General features: G+C 36.8%; 1 protein-coding gene across 10 annotated transcripts in view; it reads left to right on the top strand.

Moving 5' to 3' along the window:
• Nucleotides 1-23,801, top strand: part of HMGCLL1 (3-hydroxymethyl-3-methylglutaryl-CoA lyase like 1) — a 255,407-nt gene that overhangs the window by 229,468 nt on the left and 2,138 nt on the right. For all 10 annotated transcript variants that reach the window (XM_054698883.1, XM_054698886.1, XM_054698885.1 and 7 more), the window contains one exon: nucleotides 21,468-21,593. In XM_054698883.1, the coding sequence (XP_054554858.1) occupies nucleotides 21,468-21,593 (126 nt within the window). The remainder of the gene's footprint in view (nucleotides 1-21,467; nucleotides 21,594-23,801) is intronic.

Genomic DNA, 23,801 nt, shown 5'->3' with positions numbered 1-23,801 from the left:
ACTATTTGATTTCCTTGTCTAAAGTTAGAAATATTATTTTCATTATCAATGTGCTTTGCATACCTATGTGTTTTACATCAACCAGAGTGAACAAATTTTTGAATTATCTATCTTGACTGCTTCTTCTATGCTTCTCCTATTCAAAGGGTGATTTTAATTTTAAATGGAATCGACCAAAACAATTCAGTTTTTAAGAAGTAGAGTGGTGGGCCTCCCCGGTGGCGCCCACAGCCTCTGCAGCACCGGTTTGATCCCTGGCCACCGGCGAGGGTCCCACATGGCACGCAGACCTCTCCTGCCACCCGCTGCTCCCCTCAGCAGTGTACTTAGGTCCTTCTGCCTGTTCTGCTCCCGGCTCTGGCTCTGGTGAATTCTCTCACCCTCCTGCACTTCTAACTGTACCCAGTGCTTGTATACATAAATAAATCTTAAAAAAAGTAAAGTGAAAGAAACATGAAGGGGAAAATTAGTTATATTCCTTTTTTATGATATATAGAGTAGTCTATGTATCCCTCACTGCATTTCAAAAGTTGCAAATCTTTGTACATTTGGTTTTAGTTCCCTGACTCCCATAATTGATTACTAAGCGTTGAAACCCTAGCTAAGTGTTTTTTTATAGTACTAACATTTAGTGGATATAGTATTATGTATTTGCATCCTTTAGCAGATAAGTATTATATATTTACAGAATTACAGTGGGATTTGTCATACTTGTATAATGTTTATTTTTAATCATGCTAAGTTGGTAGACAACATTGTATATGATTCAGAGCTTTAGGCTCACACCTCTTTAAATGTATATTATCAAACCACATCTACCATCAAGATGTCCACAGTCCTCCACTATAGTCCACTGGGCTCCCTCCTCAATTTCCTCCCCATCTCCCCATCGTGACCTGGCAGCCTCAATTCTATAGTCATATTTCTAGGATTTGTTATGATTTAGTGTTTTTCCTGACTCTTTGGTCCTTTTTTGTCCATATTCCACATATGAGCTAAACCATCTAATATTTCTCTTTTTCCTGCTGGCTATTTGGTTTAGCATAATCCCCTCCAGTACCATTTGTAATGTTGCAAATAGAAAGAGTTCATCTTTGTTATAACTGAGTTGTATTCCATTGTACACACATGTTTGTACATACATGCAAGTGCATATACCCACACACACACACCCCACATCTTAATCAACGCATCTATCACTGGACATTAGTTTCCATAACTTGGCTATTTTAAATAATGCTGCAAGGAACTTAGAAGTTCAGATATGCCTTCAAATTAGCGTTTTTGTGGGTGGATACTTAAAAGTGGGATTGTGCGATCATATCGTGGGTCTATTTTTAATATTATGAGAAACTGGTTGAATTTTTTTCCAAAGTACTATACATGTGTCACTCACAGTTGGAGAATTCAGAAAGCTGAGGAATGTGTTCCACATGTTTCTTCTTTTGACTCTCCAAAAACCATTTACTCTGAAAAAAAATTTTTACTGCCTGAAAGAATGTCTAGATAACTAAAGAAATAAAGTGGGTCATTATTCTTTAGGATGTTTATGTTGCTTGCCAATAAAACACTACAGAATAGATTCTATAAATTAGGTTGTATTTTTTTTTTCATTTTCAGGGCATAGAGTTAAATGATTTTGGTTCCAAATCCTGTAGCAGCACCATAAGGGCAAAAGTCTTAATAAAACACACAAAATTGTTTCTCATGAGAAGATATTACATCTTATATTTTATATGTCTCATAGAGATTTCCTACCTAACTTCAAGTTGATCAGAAAAATGTTTAAATGTTGCAACAAGGAATGTTGACATTAAAATTTACCTTCATACTAAATTTCAGAAATTAGTCTGTTAAACACAGACACAAAAAATGCTTAGGTACATGGACTGCAGAGCAAACAGGTAACAATCAAATGTTTTCCTTCTCTTGGAAAAGGTGACAAGTGAATGCAATATATTTTCTGTAGGAAGTGTTCTGCCCAGAGATCATGTCAAGATACAGATTTGAGTATGTCTCCACATGTTAGTTTTTTTCTAGCAAAATGATCTAATGTTTTCTTCAGATTTTAGAGCAGTCTATGATTTACAAAGTATTTCGAACCGTGATTTAGAAGATCATTGTTCTGGTTTTCAGAAACTTGAAGATCTATAACACAGTAAATGTGCTATTATCTTTGAAATATGCATTTTTAAAAATTTTCATATTTATAAGTAGAGTAATAAATCAGAGGTACATAATACGTTCCTTAATAAACTTTACAGACTGCCTGCCTACCAGGAAAAGTAGTACTATCAACAGATGACATTTGGCAAGCATAAATATTTGCACCTTGAATGTCATTTTATTAAACCTATATAAGAGCTCTTAAGCATCTCTCATTGCCTTTATAACCAGGACTCTATTCTTACTTTCTTAACAGAATGTTTTTATACTAATATTTTTAAGGGAACTACTTCAACAGCTCACTTTTCAAATGTGGAAAGTAACATCCAAAAAATGTGAAGTGTTTTTTCCGAAGTCAAATGTCCAGTAACTGAAAAACTGAAAGCAAAAACAAAGGCCAATTCTATTGTGCTTCAACAAGCCTTGTCTAGTTTCATAAAATGGTTCATAAGCAAGTGGTTGGTAAAAGGGAAAAAATCATGGCTAAAATTAAATGTAAGTGCTTTCTATGAATTCAGTCGTCATTTGTTTCTAGTAATTTGTTACACAAATGATTTAGAGTTTTGTACCAACATGAAAATATTTTTGTGTACACAGCTTGAAATACCAAACACTATTTTACATAGCGAACTATACTATGGTATACTTAATTTCCTGTGAAATTTTGGATTTCTCTTACCCTAGTTATATTACCTGGAATAGTACCTGGAATAGTTATATTACCTGAAATAGTACCCTCTTACCCTGAGTTATATTACCTGAAATAGTACTACCTCTGAAAAACTTCTAAAATACAGTTATATGTTAAAAAGTATGCATGCATTTGTTAGGAATCTCACAAACTTTGACATGAGAAATGTTATACACAACTGACAAAACTTTAGGTACTGACTTGAAATACTGAACAAGAACAGACGTGATTCTATAAAGAAATCCAGTCATATTCACAGATGCCTTGTAGACATTCTCTTCAAGAATTACAGATTGGGCCTCCCTAGTGGCCTAGGGGTTAAGTCTCAGCACTATCACCACTAACGCCTGAGTTCAATCCCACATATGGCACAGGAGATCTGGACTGTCTTGCCTGCTGCTCCCCTCAGAAGTGTTTTTCAGTAGATCTGCCTGTTCTGCTCCCCACTCTGTCTCTGGTGAATCCTCTCACCCCCTGCACCTCTGGCCTAACCCCTGCTCTTGATTGCTTAAATAAATCTTAAAAAAAAAAAGAATTACAGGCTACACAGTGTTGTGCTGTAGTCAAAATAACAGAGTGATAGATATGCATATTCTTCTATATAGAGATATCATGAACATATTTATCAAAGTAGCATTTGGCTGAAATTATAAATATGTACATGCATAATATCATAATGCAATCATAGAAATATATTCTATTAAGCATGTAGTTACTTACAATACTGTGTCTTACTCTTACTTATATCTCCCATAGTGAGTTGTATATAGAAAGCATTTAATAAATATAGTTTAGTAAATAGTGCATGAATAAGATTTGAGATACTCCCACCAAATTGCACTACAGAGCAAGAGGGATCCAGCGTTATGTCTGGGGTAATGTTGAACATCAGCAATAAAGAAACTATTATTAATCATTTCAGTCTTTGACATTGTTTCTTAGTTGTTTTTTTTTGTTTGTTTGTTTTTAGGGACTGCTCTCTGAGCCTCTGTCACTGTCTATAGAACATTCCCACTCTAAGGTCGAAGTTCAAATCTCATTTACATCATGAGACCTGCCTTGATTAACCCAACCTGAAATGATTTCCTTTCCCTTTGAACTCTTAATATAGTTTCCTAATTGACCCAAGTTAGTACTTCTTACTCATTTTATGTATCCACCTATTTTTCTAACAGATTGTAATGTTAGTCAAGAACTGTGTTTCAAAACTGACTGCATGATTTATTCTTTGGCTCATATGAAAAAATGCACTCTTAAGAACTATCATTCAAAAAAAAAAAACAGCTATCATTCCAGAGTAATTTTGAAAGAGGATGTATCCTTATGAAATTAGAACTAGTTCAACTGACAGATATTTATGAAATTCACTGCAGTGTTCGGTAAGAAGCTAAAAGCTCACAGTCTATTACAGGATATATTTAACAGGAAAGTAAACATGTTTAATAGCAAAGCATAAATATAACCCAATTATTAATAGCTTTGTAGGACTTTGATTCATAACATATTCCCCAGTACATTGTGCCTTAATCCTAAAGACTGTGGCCTATCAAACACTGGAATGTGGTACACTGCCTACATGCATTTTTCTGCTCTATTCCTGTCACTGAGAAAATGCCCTTTGGGCCTCATGGCTCTGCCATGTTTATCAGGTTATTTTCTAGCATTGTCTCCCTGGTCCCTCTATTCTGCTCACATACTGTCTCCTTACTGTTTTCTAAACACACTGAACATTCTTGTTTTTCAGGGCATTTTTCTAACCTTGTTCATTTCACCTTAAACACTGTTCAGATAAATTCATAATTCACTTTCCTACTTCCTTCACATCTCTGCTCAAATACTCCTTTATTAAAACAGTGCTCCTTGAAAGAAGGCGTAAATTAACATCTATCCTAGACTTGTTTTCCTGCATTGTATCTTGTTTACCCATAAGAGATGTTCTCTTCCAGTAGAAAGTTGGTTCCATGAGAGAACAGATTTTGTACGTGTTATTTTACATTATTATGTATGTTCCCCCAGAACAATGTAGGAATTAAATAAAGATCCATGAAAGGATAAACAGTTGCTTGGATAAACTACCAAGCATTAGATGATGTTTTAAATTTCCTAATAAATATATATAAAGAGTTAAATTTCCTAATAAATATATATAAAGAGTTACCTAGGGACTTAACACTAATCTTTTTATGGTATTGAGCTTTAAATGGAATATACTGAATGACTTCTACAAAAGGAATTTAAGTGATTATTTATTGTTTGGCATATTCAAAATAATACCCTCCTTCTAGGCTTGGAGCCAGCTGCTCCAATCTTGTATTTCTTGTGAAGACTTAGAAATTGCAGCAGTCTCCTCTCACTTCCTGGCCACCGATACACATAGTCCTGCTGGATCTATGGGTGGGCTCCTGGTCGCAGCCCCAGCAATCTTCATATACTAGAAGGCAGATTTAAATAACTGGCTTTATAACTGATTAAATCACTGATTTAAAACTGATTTAAAAATAACTGATCAGAGATGAACATATGACTGAAGGTGACTTTAATGAAGAACCCTTTCCAAGAATTTTCTGGCTTAGCTCATGTAATATAACTTATTTTCTTATATAAATTCCTGTGACTTTTGGCATAGCAAAATGAAAAAGGAAAGGAACACAGAGAAAAAAAATGATGACATCAGAATGAGAAAAAGAAGTTAGGGTGGTGGAGAGTGTGAGGAAGGGAGAGAGAAGGAAAGGAGAAGTTTTGGGATCCTTTCTTTCAGTTTTCCCCAAAATAGGCATCAAACTCTTTGCACAGTCCTCTTAAGTAAATCAGTTCCCTTCTTTCTTTTCCTTAAATGATTCAACCGAGTTATTCTGATTAATATAGGATATAATAAAGTAAAATTAATGGTCAATATCTCCAGCAGGAATTTTTAGGATAAAGGGAGGGGGGACTTTCATCACACACACATATTTTTTAATGTTCTGTAATGACTACCAATAAATGTAAGAGAATGACCTCATGATAGAATTTATGGATGCTTATCTCTGCAGGAGTCTGAGATAATGGGATCCAGGTAATGTATCTTTCTGGTGAACTAAACTGATACAAGGATAGCACTCTAAAAAGGACAGAAAGTATGGTCCTTAAAACATCATTCTTTAATATGTTCTCAATTTTCTTTTTATAAGAACTTGTTCAAAGCAAAATCAAGATTAAAATCTTTGAAATGGGGGCCACCCTGGTGGCACAAGGGTTAAAACACAGCCCTATGAGGTTATCTGCAGCCACTGAAGCACAGGTTTGATCCCCGGCCAGGAAGCTACCCACATGGTGCAGCAGAACTCTCCTGTCTTGCCTGCTGCTCCCCTCAGCAGTGTATTTCAGTCCGTCTGCCTGTTCTGATCCCCACTTTGTCTCTGGTGAATCCTACCCCCCACATCTCTGGCCTGTACCCCAGCTCTTGTATGTATAAATAAATAAATCTTAAAAAAATAAAATATTTGAAATGGATGCTAAGATTTGTCAGGATACAGACAGAAAGCAATAAACACAAAAGCAATTGAATATAAGAACTAATTATGAAGGTGATGGGCAAACTATGGAACTAAATGTGAGATGATGAGGCAATCCAGAGATGTGCAGGGCTTGGGTTAGGGCAGGGTGCACCAGGAATCCAGGGTACAGGATTTACGAGGCACTCATTCTCAAGTATTGATGCTATACTTGCCAGACCTGATAATGAGTGTACCCTTAAATTTTGCATCTTGGATGACATACTTTTAAGGAGCTAATTGAGATTAACAACAGCAGGGAACCACCACTTCAATATCAGTGAGGCCCACAGGCTGCAGGGACAAAGGAAGAGGATGGTGTTATTGCATCCCAGCATCCAGAATCACCAGGAGGGAGCTGGAAGTATGATGGGACTGTTGGGGGCATTAGGAGCCAAGGACAGGTGGAGGAGGGAGTGGAGCATGGCTCTGTGGAGATACCAGGTGAAGCCGTCATATAGGGAAATGTGCTGGCCTCCTCATTCATCGGTGCCTTCTATTGACTGAACTCAGTGGGAAGCTACTTGACATGGGAGCTTGGGAAACACAGACCGCAGGAATCAGTCCCCTGTGATAAGGAGCAGGAAAGGTATGGACAAGAAAGACTTCTTATAGCAAAGAGGTGCTTGACTATCACAGACCTGTGTCCTTGGGAGACCAGAGGTACCCATTACACCTTTTGGGCCCTCTTGCTTCTATAGAACAGTTGGCCATATCAATATTTTTTCATGATTAATATTTGCTGTCATTTCCTGCATGTCACATAAGTGATTATTTTTCTCTGAATGTACTAACACTTGATTTGGACAAAGATCTAAAGATTCTTACCTACTTATCTATATTTTCTTTTGTATCTGTGGGTGGGACTGCATTTTAGGTTCTTAGAAGTATGTTTTTAAAATGCACAACTACATTCCAGGTCATATGGAAACTTTTGTAACTCTAGCGCTAACTGGCAGCCATGCCCTAAATACCAAATATGTGTGGGTTTGGCACCCTTCAAGAGAATCTTTGCAAGTGTTTTGTTTTGTTTTTTTCTTTTCAAACTGTGTTTTATAGGACATTGGGGAGGGGGGCATAAGCCATTAGCATTGGGCATCATAGTTGTCAGCCATCTGGAAGCCTGTTGCTGTGTCCTTCCCAAGAAACCTTGGTGTCTTTAACATTTGCCTGTCACATTCAGGGGCCAAGGAATGAACCTCCCCCAGTGATGCATTTTTGCAAACTACTATAGTAGAAACCCTTAATATTTTCATTTTGTTAACTATGTTTATAACTGTCAGAATTGGATGCTATTGAGCAATCTAAGTTCAACATACATTTATAGAATGCCTTAGGACTGGATGAAATCCTAGAAGTCATCAAAACAAATAGCCCCACTTACTGAAGAAGAATTCCTTGAACAACCTTTAGATAGACTCAATACTCTAGTGACAAAAGGATCTTTATGTTAAAAGCTATGCCATTTACTTTCAGGCAGCATTAAGTGGGTCGAGTTAGCCTTCAAAATCAGCCAAAGTGTACCTCTGTATTTTCTTCTGGAACCATACAGAATATGTGTACTTTCTTGACCACATAATGATCTTAAACTGTGTAACTACAACTATCATCTACCTATGAGTCTCATCCAACACAAATACCCACAACTGCCTTAACCATTGGTTATATCATGTTTTCCAGATACGCTGGCTTGCCCCAAACTTGCTTTGTGCAATTATAACTACTTTTGTTTCCCTAACTTCTTTGAATAACTGACTTTAACTGAAGAAAAACCCATTCTGATTTCATTTGTATTCAACTTTCTCTTCTTTCAAGTTGTATTCAAGGCTCAGAAAAGTTGAATCACAGTTACCATAAATATCTTGTAAGTTATTTTCATCAGTGGTGGCTCTCGCATAAGCAAAGATGTTTTGGTAAGTTGTTTAGAAATCAAATTGAAAGCTATTTGTAGTGAACAATAAGAGTGTGTGTGGTAATAATCAAACAGTGATATAATATTATAAAATAATTTGAACTCCTTATATATGTAAATATATTACCATGCCCAGTTGAATAAAACCTTTGGTTTAAATGCCCCCAAATAAATAACTCTTAATAAGTGGATGAATGTGTGTTAATCAGGTCAGTTATTTCTCATGCACAACAAAATGTCTCTTGTTTGTTCTGCCCCTCTTACCTTCCATGAGCGAGCCCAGTTGGAAGGGAGCTTATGTAACATTTTGTCATTAGTGAAAGATTACCTGGTCTGATGGCATTCTTAATCCTACCTTATCTGCTCTGTGATGCAACTCTCCAGTTCCTTCAGCCTCCATCCTTGGGGTGTTTCCCTTCCCGGGCATGACCCTAGACCCTTCAAGGCCACCAGTGCTTTCTCATCCCTACTGGGAAAAACAGAAATTGGTATTGTTTTGTATGCCAGGTTCAAGTGCCCTCTGCCTTTGAGGCTGCCTAAAATCTTCCTTTGCAGGCATTTCCTTTTTGCCTCTGCTGCTGTGTCATCCCAAGCAGCTCAGAAAGAACCTTTGAGTCTTATAATTCCCTCAAGTGCATACCTTTGGAAGCGGGACCTGTCCCCTCTGTTCTAGAGCTCCCCTAAACCTATCTGAAATTTATATCTCCTATTACTCTGCCTGTATCCCTAGCAGAGAGGAGGCATCCAGGCATGTTATTGTATCTTTTTAAATGATTTTATTGCCCAATAGAGGCCAATTCTTTGGTTATCAGAATGTTTTACCATGAATCTGAGCATTACAATTTAATGAAATCACCCCAGAAGCAAATAAGTAGAAATTGGTATGGAAGGATAATAACTAAAGTGAATTTTGAATAATCAGGGTGCTTTAGGGATTACATGTCAAGTGTCCAGTTTTCTCTAGCTAGAGTGATTTTCAAGAAAGCAACTTCTACTGTCCATTAAAGTGAATTGTATGTTCCATTCCAGTTAATGGGTCATCCTTATTCAATTGTTAAGCTAGAAATCACAGTGCTTTTATTAATGATTCCTCATTCATTAATTATTCCTCATTCATTAATTATTCCTCATTTATTTAGATACCATTTTACCTCATCAATTTCAAATTTATTCTTAACAGAATATTTTCTTCATTTTAAATACCTGCAATATTGACTTGATACATTGCACTAATTTTCTAAGCAGTATTTTCCACTGACATATAATTTCTTAACTATCCCTTTCAATTATTACTCTCTTACTAACAAAATCTGAGTAAAACAAAATGCTGATGTTGGCTGTAGTAGTCCTATGTTTTTCCCAGAGAATAAAGCTCATACCCTGTAGAAAGACATTCAGTGCTGACCATGATGATCAGGAGTTGGATGCCAAGCACAACCAGTACTCCCTACAATGAAGTCTCATTAAAATTTCCTCATTACATCCTGGGCCTGTTCATCATTTGTCTTTTCTTAAGCTGTTCCCTCTCTGTAGAATGTCTGTTCTCTCACCATCCCCCACTTGTCAACATCCTTCAAGACCGAATTCAGAGTCAAACTATTCATCAACCTTTTCACTCTACCTCTATTTTCTTGCTCCAATACAAAATAGAGAAAGCATCTCACTTTTTAAACAGCTTTGTTTATAATTATCATAATAGCTACCACATTCTACTTCTTATTATAGTGCTTGGTATTTATGAATATCTTCTTTGCCAGGTCATTAACTCAATGATGTGTTAGTTCCTACTCTTTGTTTCCAAGCAACAATGCCTAATTCATGCTACCTTCAGCAAAAAGGTTTCTTTCATGAGGATACAGGGATGTCTTACAGCAACCTCTTGGAGGAAGTACACATACAAATCAAGAGGAGAGATTTGGAAGCTTTCCACTTGATTCTGAATCTCAGCTTTCACCACTTACCAAATATGTAACTGTGCATGATCATATGAAACATTCTGTGGCTCAATTTTCTCATTTATAAAAGGAATATGATATTAATAGTACCTACTTCCTAGAGTTATTGTGTGATTTAAAGCACTTGGCGCAGCTCTTACTAAATATGATTTCAAAAACAAAGTTGGGGAGGAAATGAAGCTGGACCTCAGAAAGAACTGAAAACCTCTCTGGAATTCAGGTGGCATTTCTCTGATTCAACTGCACTTCATTTTCCCTCTTACTGCAGACCTAATTACTTTGCCCCCATCCCAACCATTATTCATTGGAAAATTGCTAGTCGATAGCTCATATGTTACATACGTCTTAGAAAGATGTATTCTTTTTTATTCTTTGTTCTGAATCTCAAGGAGGAGACTGACCCAGTTTAGGTCCAATCAGCTGCAGTTTAGAATTAATAGGCATTGAGCAAATAAACAGTTTCCAAAAGCCTATCTTTATAAAAGATGTGGGTCCAAGTGAAGATGGTTTAGAGAACAAACAACAGTGATAGTGATCTACTGAAATGTTTCATTTATTTTGGTGACTTCAGTACATAGTTTTGTCTCTAATTGGATTGAATCAAGTTCAGTTTTTACCATGTATAGTTATAATTGAGTCCAGGTTTTGATATTGCACCTATTACTGTTCTATACATGTCATTTGTTGAATTATTCTTTCAACAAATTTTAAATAACATTTTGTGTTTTAGTAACTACTCTATATCATGAGAGTGTAATGAAGTGAGATTGATTAAAGTTTCTGCCTTCTTATAGCATATATACTGCTTGCTATTTTGACTTTCTTTTCAAAGAGTTGGTCTTCCTATTCTTACAAGCACCCCCTGGTTTGTGAGTATGGAAAATGCTATTTATTCTTTATCAGCAAGCCTGTGTTTTCTAACATTTTCCAACTTTTCTTAAAATTTATTAAAATTTAACTATATTTTCATGTTGTCAGGTAGGATTCTAACATTCATTTTGGAATTGGAAATTATTTAATCTCTTATTAAGTGAAATTTCAGGAACATGAAGCCCTATGTTCTAATTTCATTCAGTTCTAGTGACAGATGATGACCTCTGTGATGGTGGTAATTCCCCATGAATTCTGGGGCTTAGCTTCTTTTAAATCAATCAACCAATGAACCAATCAACCAATCAACCATACATGATTTGACTAAATGATCTCTGATTTGCAGATTCTTATGAAAAATAAGACTTCCAACTTTATGGATACAAAACTTTTGATCATTTATACAATGTCAATGATCTCTCTTCTCCCCCATCCATCCTTTTTAGCATTACTTCTACCCATCTCTCTTTGCACACACATTGAACAGTGAGGACAGGGTAGAGCAGCATTTAAGAGAAGTCAAGTGTCAAGGAGCTAGAAATGGCAGGTGATCAACTCTCCTGGACTCTCAGCAGAGGAACTCAATACTATTTTTCTGAGAATTCTGAACATTTAGTTTCTTCAGAAACTTTGAGGTTTTTTTTTTTTTTTTTTTTTTTTTTTCCATACCTCTATACCTCTTTCTGTCCTCTCCTTTCACCCTATCTCCATGGAAAGTTTTCTTCACTAATTTCTTAGCTCAACTCCATACTTCTATGCTAATCTCAATATTCACCTCTTTACTTTTTCTGATTTTCTACTCTGTTGCATGTCATTCTTTACTGCCATTCAGTTAGCCATGTCCTTTAAGACTTCCCATTTACCTGTCTTGCACTTCTCCCATCTCTCTATCACATGCCCCTCCCAAATTATCCCTGAGCGCTCTTCTCCATTTTATCACCACATGTCTGCAATTGGTCTCTATATCCTTGTAATATACAAGTGGCTGAGGACATTCAAAAAGAAGTTTGAGTACTGAAACTTTACTTCAGGACTCTGGGGTCTTTGTTCTCTATTGTTTTAAAATCTATTGCCAGCTCTCCCTTGCTATGCATCTGCAGAAACAGTTTATTTCAAAATTTGTCGATTGCACAGTCCAGCAGATTTTTCTTACCTGTCATTTTCTTTAACTATTTGTAGCATTTATCACTATGATATAGGTATTTAAAAAAACGTTTCATCTTGTCTTATGACATTCAATTACTCTTGAACTCTTCTCTGTCTCTCAATAACTCATCTTCCTTCTAACTTCAAAAGATAGGGTTCAGCTAAAACCAGGACTTTAATTTCTGCTATTCTTAATCTAGGCAAGTTTCTTCAGAGAATTCAGAAATGGAAAAACCAAGATTATTTTTTTCATTTTTAATCACTTTAAGAGAGAACTTCTTTAAACAAGAGAATACCATTATATTCTTTTCATCTGTAAAAGTAAAAAGGTAGGAAACAATAATATAAAGGAGAGGTGGAAAGAATTCAGAATCTACTACAGATAAGTTCCTTCTCTAAATGTGGGCATGGGTTTTTGAAGGTAGATTATGATTAATGCAAGAGGTATTATAAACCATAGTGTAACTACTAAATAATTTTTAAAAGAGGTAGAAATATTAGGTAAATAGAAAAGATAAGATGGGATCATTAAAAAAAAACTCAATTAACAAGAGGGGAAAATGATAGACTAGAATAGAAAATAGATAGCAGATTTTAATCCAACATAAAAGTATACACCAAAATCAATGACTCAAGCATATGGCTGTCTACTCCTCAATCACTAGACAATACACTGCACAAGTTCTGTCAATGGACATTCCTCCACAGAGTGGTCATTCAGAAACCCAGACTCCATGTTGTGGCTCATCACCCCCCCTTAAGGTCTCACTGTCACCTGCTTTTGACTATTAAAGAGGAAAGTGAAATGTAGTTTCTCAAAAGATTTGTTCTAGAAATGGTCACTTTGCCCACATACATTGGCAAATAATACCAGCAAAACAAAAGGTCAGCTTGGTAATGTCATCTAGCTGGATGAAGAAAGAAAAGGAAAATATTTTTGGTAAAATGCTAGCAGCATCTGCCACATGAGAACAGTTAAATTGAATGGCTAGATATTTTTAAACTTTATTATCCATTAAAGTTATCTTGGAGTTTGCAACAACGCATATATATGGGCTTTACGAGGGAAAAAAAAAATCAGATTTGGGGATAGAGCAGAGATATCTGCATTTTTAACTAGAAACTTAGGTGATTCTGATACCCAGATGATCTCACATCGAAAGTGTACAAGACAGGCGGGGGAACCACATTAGTGACTGGACCAGGGTGTAGTGATACCTGAGATGATTTCAACAAGAACAACTCCTTGCCACTCAAGTACATTTGTGGGATGAGCAGCTTCAACATAACTTGCAGTTGTTAAAAATGTGACAATGCAACCCTCACTTTACACATCTTAAATAAAATCTTATTAAAGTTTGAGAGCTGGTCAATTTTGGTTCTTTGTGTCAATATCCATTCAAGAATAAGCAAAAGTAGAAGATTCTGAAAGAAATTAGCTGTAGAATTTGAAATGAATCCAAGAAATGAGAAAACATAGCCTAAACAAGGTCCTTACCCTTTTGAGGGTATTGAACTGCTAGAAGTAATGGTGCAAAAGGAGTATAAATTAATTCATAAGGTTTATTTTTCCTAATTACATGAGTGGTATAGATTATAAAGAATTATCAAAACTAGCAACACAAATGAATTATAGCAAATATAGTACCCTACTCTGTTATCTTCCATTTTCTTACCTTTCAATGTTCTTTGAAAATGTTGCCATGTTTCACAATAGTCTATCTTACAGAATTTGTTACCTCTTTCCCTAAAGACATTTAATTTATGGATTTTTTCCACTGTTACAAATAATGCCATAAAGGATATCCATGCTTGAGTATAAATCTAGAATAACAATTTTGACTATATTCTTGGACTAGCTTCCTAGAAATAGTCACTGGGACAACAATCCCTTACTTTCTCAAGACTCTTGATAATGTGGCTAGCTTGTATAGAAACTTTTCAGAAAAGTAAAGAAAGTCTCGTAAGGAAACAGTGTCTTTTGACTTGCCAGTGCACTCTAATATCCAGTACCCCAGAGCTGATATGTGGAATTAAGTGAAACATTGCATGTAAAGTGTTTAATAATGTGTCTGACTTGAAATCTGCTTGTAAAATGTTAACTATGAATATTGAATACTAGTGCACAATTAAAATTGGGCTTCAGCCTCATACTGTGTGAAGCAGGAACTGCCCCTCCGAGCCTCAGTTTCCTCGTCAATGAGAGTAAGTTGTACTTTCTACTTAAAATTGATTTTGAGGGGCTTTATCATGTATGAAGCATATGGCATAATGCCTGTGACAGAACATTCAGTAGATGTTTGTTAATGGTATTTATTATTTTCTGCCTTACCCAATTGAGATTTTTCTTGTTATCTGTTTTTTTTTCCATTTTCTTACTTCCCTTCTATGTGTATACTAACATTTCTATATATTGAAATATACTAAGTGCAAGTAAGAATATAGCTTATAAATGTGGTCAGTGAGGAGGAGTGATGCAGGCAGGAAACACTCTTTTAAAAAGTAAGATGCTCTGTATATGAACATTAGGATTCAGTTACCATTCGCTTAGGTATCCACCACCAAGCACATATATGTGTGTATATATATATATATATGCCTATCACTATTTCTGTGCCAATTTTGGTATGTTCTTCAATTTATTAAAACACTGGACTTTAAAAAAAAAACAAAAAACACTGGACTTTATGTGTGAACTGTGTATTTAATGTGACTTGCATGGTATATTATGTTCACAATAGGCATGAATGGCAATAGCATCTTTCTCAGCTGTACGATAACTTATATCTATAACTATTTAGCACTGATTGAGAAGCAGCTCAAAACAAGATTTGGGATTACTGAAAAGTGTGCTGAGATTCAATAGTAATATCTGGCATGGCCATTAGAAATGTAGCACCTCATGAATGGATGATTGTGATCCTTTGTTGGAGAGAATATTGGCTATGAGGAACAAGTGGAGAAAAATGCATTATTTTTAAATTTGAATGTTTGCTTTTCTCCTCTGAGTAACATAAAACTACATAGAAATAAATCATATTGGACATTCTTTCTAGTAAAGCTAACATTATTACAGATTCTTAAAGAAAACGTTGATCTTACAGGGTGAAGAAAGTGGATGTCATTTCAAAAAAATAATATGAACAGAATTCTGTGTGTCCCTATAGATGTTAGTATACCTGATATCTAAAATTGGAGATTTCATTAAATATTTTGAAATCATGACTACCCAGAAGATGATATATTTTTCAAAATGATTTTTTCAGTACATGTTTCTCGGTTTTGTTGAGGAAATAAGTTCTTACAGCACCAACAAAAAGTTGAGACAGTAACTTGTTTTTCAATCCTATCAGCATCGCCAGGCAAATCAGCACCACCAGCATAATATGCTCATGATCTACAGCTCATTTCTCATTTTCCACTAAAAGGGGCCACCAATATTTTATCCATTTTTTCTTAACCCTAAAGCAGAGTATAATTACCTGAATTCAACAAGTTTATCGTACGCTGGGGGTACTGAAGCTTAGCTCAGTGAGCTCCGGAACTCTGTATATATTCCAAGTCCCTTGCATATAGCATGTGCTTAATAAACATGGTCAAGTCAAAGGAAGAATTAAAAATATACTAAATACATTAAACCACAATTTATGTGTTCTACACCATTAGTAAAATGTCCATATTTTAAAAGTAAGAAAAATAGTTCTTTGAATAAGTCATTTATTTATGTGTTTGCCATTTTCTTGGACTGGAACACAGTGGGGTTACATGCTTGACCTTAACTAGATAGATTTTGATGCTACACTGCCACCTTGTGGTTACTCATATAAAGATTGCTGTTTTTAAAAACTAAAACCAAGTGCTTTGTTTTTTTCAGTATGTGCTGGATAAGCCACTTGTTCGTGTTCTCTCTCTCTCTCTCTCTCTCAACAGTGTTTTATGTTTGGAAATGCAGAGCAGGAATTATCTAAGAATACTCATTTATGCAGATAATCTTTTGTATGATCAAATCAGCTAAGTGGCCAGTCTGTCATTTTCAAATGCATACCATAGTACATGTAATGGCTTCTGCTGCGATACCATAACTTTAATAAAACACAAATACTTTCCATGTTTTTACTATAAAGAACTGGTGAAGAGATGTTTTTCTTCCTACTATGTTAAGAGCTTGTTTACATCATATCACATATAATATCTAATGGGAAAGAAGCATATATAAAAAAATGTACACAGTAAAATCAAATTTCCTTAGATTACTATGAGAAAATTCCACAATAACTTGTTTAAAAATAAAAGCACATAGTACGTAATTACCATTACCCATTGTGAAGGTATTTATTTTTGGGGAAGAGGACTACAATTTAATATAGATAATATAAAAGCTATTGAATAAAAAGTATTTTTCAAATATTGTGCTTTTTGAAGACAGACCTTTAAAAAAAGCTGTTATCTTCACAGTTCCCTCACAGGTAGTTTATACTTTAAGAAACTTTAAATTTGTTAAACTTTATTTTTTTTAAGAGGCATGTATTTTTATTTGTTTGTTTGTTTATTTATACATGCACTGGGTACAGTGAGAAGCGGGGAGGGTGAGAAAATTCACCAGAGCCAGAGCGGGGAGCAGAACAGGCAGAAGGACCGAGGTACACTGCTGAGGGGAGCAGTGGGCGGCAGGAGAGGTCTGCGCGCCATGTGGGACCCTCCTCCGGTGACCGGGGAGCAGCCGGGGTTCGAACCGGCACCGCGGAGGCCGCGGGCAGCTTCGCAACCCAGCGCTCAACCACTGTGCCACCTGGGAGGCCCTAAATTTGTTAAACTTTAAATGCACCTATTGCTCTTAGAATTATTTCACTTTATTTGTGACAGGTGCCTACTGAAAAAATGAATCATGTCTAGAGCCATTGAGATAGTGGGGAGAAAGGGAAAGACCACTTCCAGCAGTCTCTCATTTAGACTGTGTTTATCAGATTATGGATCTAGGTTAATCCTGTATTCTGAAGACCTAGAGAGATCCATCAGATGCAAAATCATGATGTTCATCAAGTTATTCAAACTTGGATTTTTTTATGCTCATTCTTACTATCATTCTACTAAAGTTTGCAGAAAAGATTTTATTTTTCTACATATCTATGTAATTAATGTTCATTGTGGGACGAGTAGAAATAAAGACAAACAAAATTAAAATATCTGTTAATTACACCATTCAGTGGTCACCCCCACTGTTAGCATTTTGACATATCATCCAAATCTCAATTTCAAAATAGAGATTTTTTCAAATTGCATTTTTTTTCATGGTTCTATATACTGTTATAGCATCCTCTAACCGGTTTCTTTCCCTTAACCATGGATTCACATGCCATTTATCATTTCATTTTGTAGCTATACCATAATTAACTTAAATATTCCCCATTATAGAATTTTGGATTGATTTCAAATTTCTATTCTATATGGTATTTTCATGCATGACACATCTTCACTCACCCATAAGTATATTTGTTTTATTTCTCATCTATTATGATTCATGAGACTGTCATTAAAAAGCTTTTTAATAGAAATCATATAAAGGATGGATATTGGCAATTAAAATTGGAAAGTAAATTGTTCACCAGAAAATAATTCTATTTTCTACCACTTTATGTTCTCCTGTTTATCTTTAGTTCCAACAGTGCCTTTTTAAATTTGAAGTAACCTTGCATTATAAAATGGTACATAAGTTTCAGGTACGCATCATTAAAAAGGAACATGATATTTGTCACTGATATTTATCAAAACCTAATACACAAAGTGACACAAATCATAATAAGCGCAATCTTGTAAGTTCACAACTGTTACTATGATTCAAGAAAAGGAATATTGGCAGCACTCTGGAAGCTCTCCTTGTGCCCATTTTTACTTACATGTCAAAGAATAGCTATTATTTTTCCCTCTAACAACATGGCTTGTTATCTGTTATCTAAATGGAATCATAATACATGTTCTCTTTGGGGACTCCCTTCTTTCATACAACCTTTTGTTTGTGACATTTGTCCATACTGTTGAACTTCTGTGTATTCTCATTTCCTTTCTTTGTAGTACTTCTTTGCTACAATCTTTGTTATTGTGAGTGTAAAATAGCAGTGTTTTCTTTCAGTCACAATCTTTTATAATGTGAGGTTGCAGGTTTTCCTGCCTTCACTTGTTTTTTTGTTTACTGTATTTTGACAATGTTCATATATTGTTCCTATGTCGTGACACTGGTTACTCTATTATGAATAAACCTTTCACTTTTGCCCAAAGAAAAGGTTACACAACGGTGACCTTGGTCTTTAGTTACAGAATAGAAGAGTGACTTGTTTTTTCAGTCTCCCAAAAGACCAATTAAAGCTATGTTTTTTGACAAAGCAACATGTCTCCTTGTTTCCAGCAAGTAACACTGGTTGTAGGGTCTTGATCCTTGGTAGTGGCAAAGGAACAGGATACCCAGATTGCAGACCCCAAGAGGCAATGAGTGAGTCCTCACAGAGGGCAGGAACCATCTTTCACCTCATGCTGGCACCTCTGACTTTTGCTGTCTCAACTTTTTTTAAATCTTCTTTCAAAAAAAGTTGACTAGTCACAATTAACTCTTTACTACCCCGTGGTGTAGAACTTCACTAAAATTAAAGCTGACCCATGTTCACCACTGATAAAAGGGTGAGAGGGATGAGAACTTCAGCTTCAGAGCATCCCACATCTACTAGACAAAAGAATGAGGAGGCGAGGTAGGACTGGAAAGGGGTGAGGACTTAATGCAGACATTTTAGTAACACTTCCTCATCAAGCATATGTCGAATTGATGTCTTGAGAATGGAATTTCACCTGTCTTCCCCACACAATTTTAGAATTCTACTCTAAACATGAGAAAAATATCGGATAAGCCCCATGGAAGGGTATGGTAAAAAATACATCACAAATGCTATTCAAAGTTTTGCCGGTTAACAAAGACAGACTGAGAAACTATCACAGCCCAAAGGAGTCCATGGTGACAAGATTACTAACTGTGATGATGTATCCTGGATGAGTTCCTGGGGCATATAAAGAACATCAAGTTCTTGGGCCTCCCAGGTGGCACAGCAGTTGAGCACTGGGTTGCGAAGCTGCCCGCGGCCTCTGCAGCGTGGGTTCGATCCCCGGCTGCTCCCCGGCCACCAGAGGAGGGTCCCGCATGGCGCGCAGACCTCTCCTGCCGCCCGCTGCTCCCCTCAGCAGTGTACTTCGGTCCTTCTGCCTGCTCTGCTCCCCGCTCTGGCTCTGGTGAATTCTCTCACCCTCCCGCGCTTCTGACTGTACCCAGTGCATATATAAACAAAATGAACAAACAAATAAATAAAATAAAAACATGCCTCTATAAAAAAAAAAAAGATTTAAAAAAAAAATCAGGTTCAAAACTAGAGAAATCTCAACGGTGGGTGGAATTCAGTTTAAAATTCAATTCTCAGGCTTCCCTGGGGGCACAAGGGGTTAAGCACAGCACTGTGAAGCTATCGGCAGCCTCTGCAGCAGGAGGTCAATCCCCGGCCATCCAGGGAGCTACCCACATGGTGCAGCAGACCTTTCCTGTCTCGCCTGCTGCTCCCCTCAACAGTGTATTTCAGTCAGTCTGCCTGTTTTGTTTCCCGCTCTGGCTCTGGTGAATCCTCTCACCCACCTTGCCCTGCTGGCCTGTACCCTAAGTTTTGTATGCATAAATAAGTATTTTTTAAAAAATCAGTTCTTTAGTTATGAGAAATATACTATAATAATAATATAGCAGGGGGAAATCAGGAGCCTAGTATATGCAAATGCTGTATACACTTCACAGAGTTTCTGAAAATCTACAACTATTCTAAAATAAAGTTGGGAGATCTCCTGCCCATAACTGACTATACAGGTGCTTCTTTTCCTTCTTTTCCTAATGAACCTGTCCTTTTAAAATATAACCAAAAAAAAAATTATTAAAGAAAAAGGAGAGACCTCCCCCCCACGCCAGCTCCCCTACCCAAAGCAGCATTATGAGCAGCAACCAGCATCTGGTTAAACATCAGATTCTTGGGGCCCAGTTCAGACACCTGAGTCAGCAATGTGGCAGATAACAACAAACCGTGATTTGATCCCAGGACTGAGAACTGCTGAACTGGCAAGAAAGCCAAGCAGTCTGCTGTCAGGTGCTTCTCATTTTAGATGAAGTCATGTTACTTTTTTTTTTTTTAATGGCCAGGAATGAAGAATCATTGGCCTCTTGGTAGCTTCTGACTACACAATTATCACCTTTCTCAGAGGAATGGTATGCCTGCTTCTTTTCCCCTGTTCTTTGAATCTGATCTCCAGATCTGATCTCCAGGACCCCTGCCAGACCCTTTTGTGCTCATTTTTCACAGCTTCTTCAGCACACACAATCTCCTCCACCTCCGATAACACCAATACATAAAGTGTATGAACTCGCAGGTTCCTGGAGGTCACAAATCACAACAGAGTGTGAATTCTGTGGAGGCAGAAGGGACCTGGGGTTTTTCATCTGTGATTTGAGGAATACAGAAAAGCATCTGCCTCATATTTTTGTGAGGATTGTGAGTTAATATTCATATGGTGTAAAGAATAGTATCTGGCACTTAGTGAGAACCCAATCAGCAAGAGCTGGCGCTATTGTTAATGGTGAATGTCTTGCCTCTTAAAAATCTCATCACTTCTCCCAAAGCAACATTGTTTTGTGAACAAAATAATGGCTCTGTAAGATTGGTTGGATTACTATTTCACACACAGAGACACCCCCTTTCAATATTCTAAGGCACCTTGATTGAGTTACAATGTTGAAAATATTCCATGCTATTTACATAATGCTTTTAGGATAAATATAGTGAATTGTTTGAAGAATCCATACCTCTCATGAGTAAATTAATCTAACCTCAAGTCTCTTCCCTATAATTGTGCTATTAATAAATAACATTTTTATTTTTGATGTAAGATTACTAGGGTTCTCCAGATCCTTAGCAGAGTGTCTATTATTCTAAAAGACAAGATTAGTCAGAAAAGAAGTCTGCATCCCAGGGGAGGGGCTGTTGAAACAGCAGACAGGTAAGTGAATATGTTTGAGTAACAGCTTCCAATTTTGCTTATTGGCTCTTTGGAACAGGTTGAATAGAAATGGAACAATTTACATGTCATAAATACACAAGCCTTGAGTGTTTTGGTTTGTTTTCCAGATGGGGATTAACGTGGTGGACTCCGCAGTATCTGGATTAGGTGGTTGCCCTTATGCAAAAGGTGCTTCTGGGAATGTAGCCACTGAGGATTTGATATATATGCTTAATGGCCTGGGGCTCAAAACAGTAAGTTAATTTAACATATTTTAATATTCATATATTCCTTACAAATTCAAATGGGAATGCCTTGTAGATTTGGTAAGCAAATTTGAGGTCAAAGTTTTACTATACTTTTACTATTGACTAAAATGCACACTGGGAAAATACAGTGATTCTTTGAGGGGCTTTATAAAGTAACTTATTTTTATAGATCAATCACCAAAATGCTATGTCACATTTTTACAGTGCTTCATGACCTCCAAAGTACTTTTTCATTTATTATCTGATTTGACATCACACACTTTCTGAGTGAGAGCCTGTGTCTTTGCTGTTACATTTTGCCATTTTATATTTTAGTATGAATGTTTTCCTTGGAGGAAACTGCAATCTTGATTTTTCTCAAAGGATGGCAAACAAGGCTTCTGGAAAAGAATTCAGGGTACTTTTAAAATGGTCAGTGGTGGAGTTTAATCATACTTAGAAGGTGAGATGCTGAATGGCAAGAATACTCTTTACAAAGAGTACCCAAACAGTCATATGCTCTATAACATCTACTAAAATCAGTACCTCGTTTTTCCACATGCTTATTAGTCTATAAGGCAGATTTTTTTTTTGGAGGGTAAATATAAAAAGAAAAGTGTTTGTAGATGATTAGAAGTTTAAAGTACTTTGCATAATATAGAAGCAGCATCTTGATTACAAAATGGAATTTTTCCCTCTCTGTCCGTCTCTTCCTCTTTCCTCACTACCTACACTGATGCTCCTGCAACACCACACTTGCCTATAGTCCCCATTCTGCACCATCCATTTCTCACTTTTACCCCTTGGGCTCACTTTCACCGCCACTTGGAATAGCCTCACCCCTCATATTCAATTTCACCTGGACGGTGTGTCACCACCATCCTTAAAAACTCTTCTAACTCGCCACCTCCCTGGTGGCGCAAGGGGTTAAGATACAACCTATGAAACTACCCACAGCCACTGCAGCAAGAGTTCCATCCTCAGCCAGGGAGCTACCCACATGGTGCAGCAGACCTCTTGTGACTCACCCGCTGCTCCCCTTAGCGGTGTATTTTAGTCAATCTGCCTGTTCTGCTCCCCACTACGTCTCAGGTGAATCCTCTCAACTCCCACACCTCTGGCCTGTACCCCATTTATTGTATGCATAAATAAATCTTAAAAAAAAAAAAAAACAACTCTTCTAACAGTTCCCTACCTATGCCTCTGCTCCATATTGTGGGATTTTGTTCTTAAGTGCTTCCCTCCTAACCTCTGTGCCTCTACCTCTGAACCTAACATAAAGTTATATCTCTGAACCTAACATAAAGTTATATAATGATCTTATTGCTTTGTTTTGCATGCCCTGCAGCCAGAGAGCATTTATTACAACTTATTCATACTCATGTTTATTGCAAAGAGATGCTCCATAATATTAATTCAAAGACTGACATCATTAGGCACTAAAAACCCAAAAGCTATTGCCTGCCTTCTCTGGCTAGGAATATTTTATTTAAAAAGTAACTTAATTTCCATAACTTAATAATATCAGAAACATAGGACTATCAAGAAACTGAACAGCAATAATAATCCTTTCTTGGAGATTGAGAAAACTGAATTGAACTCAGCTGATCCTTAATATGTATCAGGCCATACAGGCCCCAAATGCATGTTAGTCATATCCCATTCCTGAGAATTTCACAATTCAAGAATGATTGTTACATGGGTAGCAACTACAATTCAACCAGTATCCCAAGCTAACAAGCCAGGATTCTCTGTAGAACTCAGTGTCACTCTGATTCTCATGCCCAATCATATACAAAGAGCTGCTAATTGGACATCTAAAATATATTGGGGGCCTCCCTGGTGGTGCAGCAGGTTGAGCACAGCACTGTGAAGCTCGCCACAGCCTCTGCAGCATGGGTTTGATTCCCGGCCGGCCAGGGAGATACCCACATGGCACAGCAGACCTCTCCTGTCTTGCCCGCTGCTCCCCTAGGCAGTGTATTTCAGTCTGCCTGTTCTGTTCCTCACTCTCTCTGGTGAATCCTCTCACCCTCCCATACCTCTGGCCTGTACCCCAGCTCTTGTGTAGATAAAATCTTTTAAAAAATAAAATATATTGTTTGGATGTCTCTCCCCTACTGCCCTTGCTATAATTATGTCAGGTTAGGTTTTAGTCACATAATTATGCTAGGCTTTACCACATAATATGGCTTATTACATCTTTTCTAGCCA

This window comes from Talpa occidentalis, unplaced genomic scaffold (assembly GCF_014898055.3).
Source record: "Talpa occidentalis isolate TD23 unplaced genomic scaffold, MPIMG_talOcc4v2.1 talOcc4.2, whole genome shotgun sequence".
Classification (NCBI taxonomy): domain Eukaryota; kingdom Metazoa; phylum Chordata; class Mammalia; order Eulipotyphla; family Talpidae; genus Talpa; species Talpa occidentalis.
The sequence above is the reverse complement of the archived record's forward strand: the minus strand, read 5'-3'. Positions and strand labels throughout refer to the sequence as shown.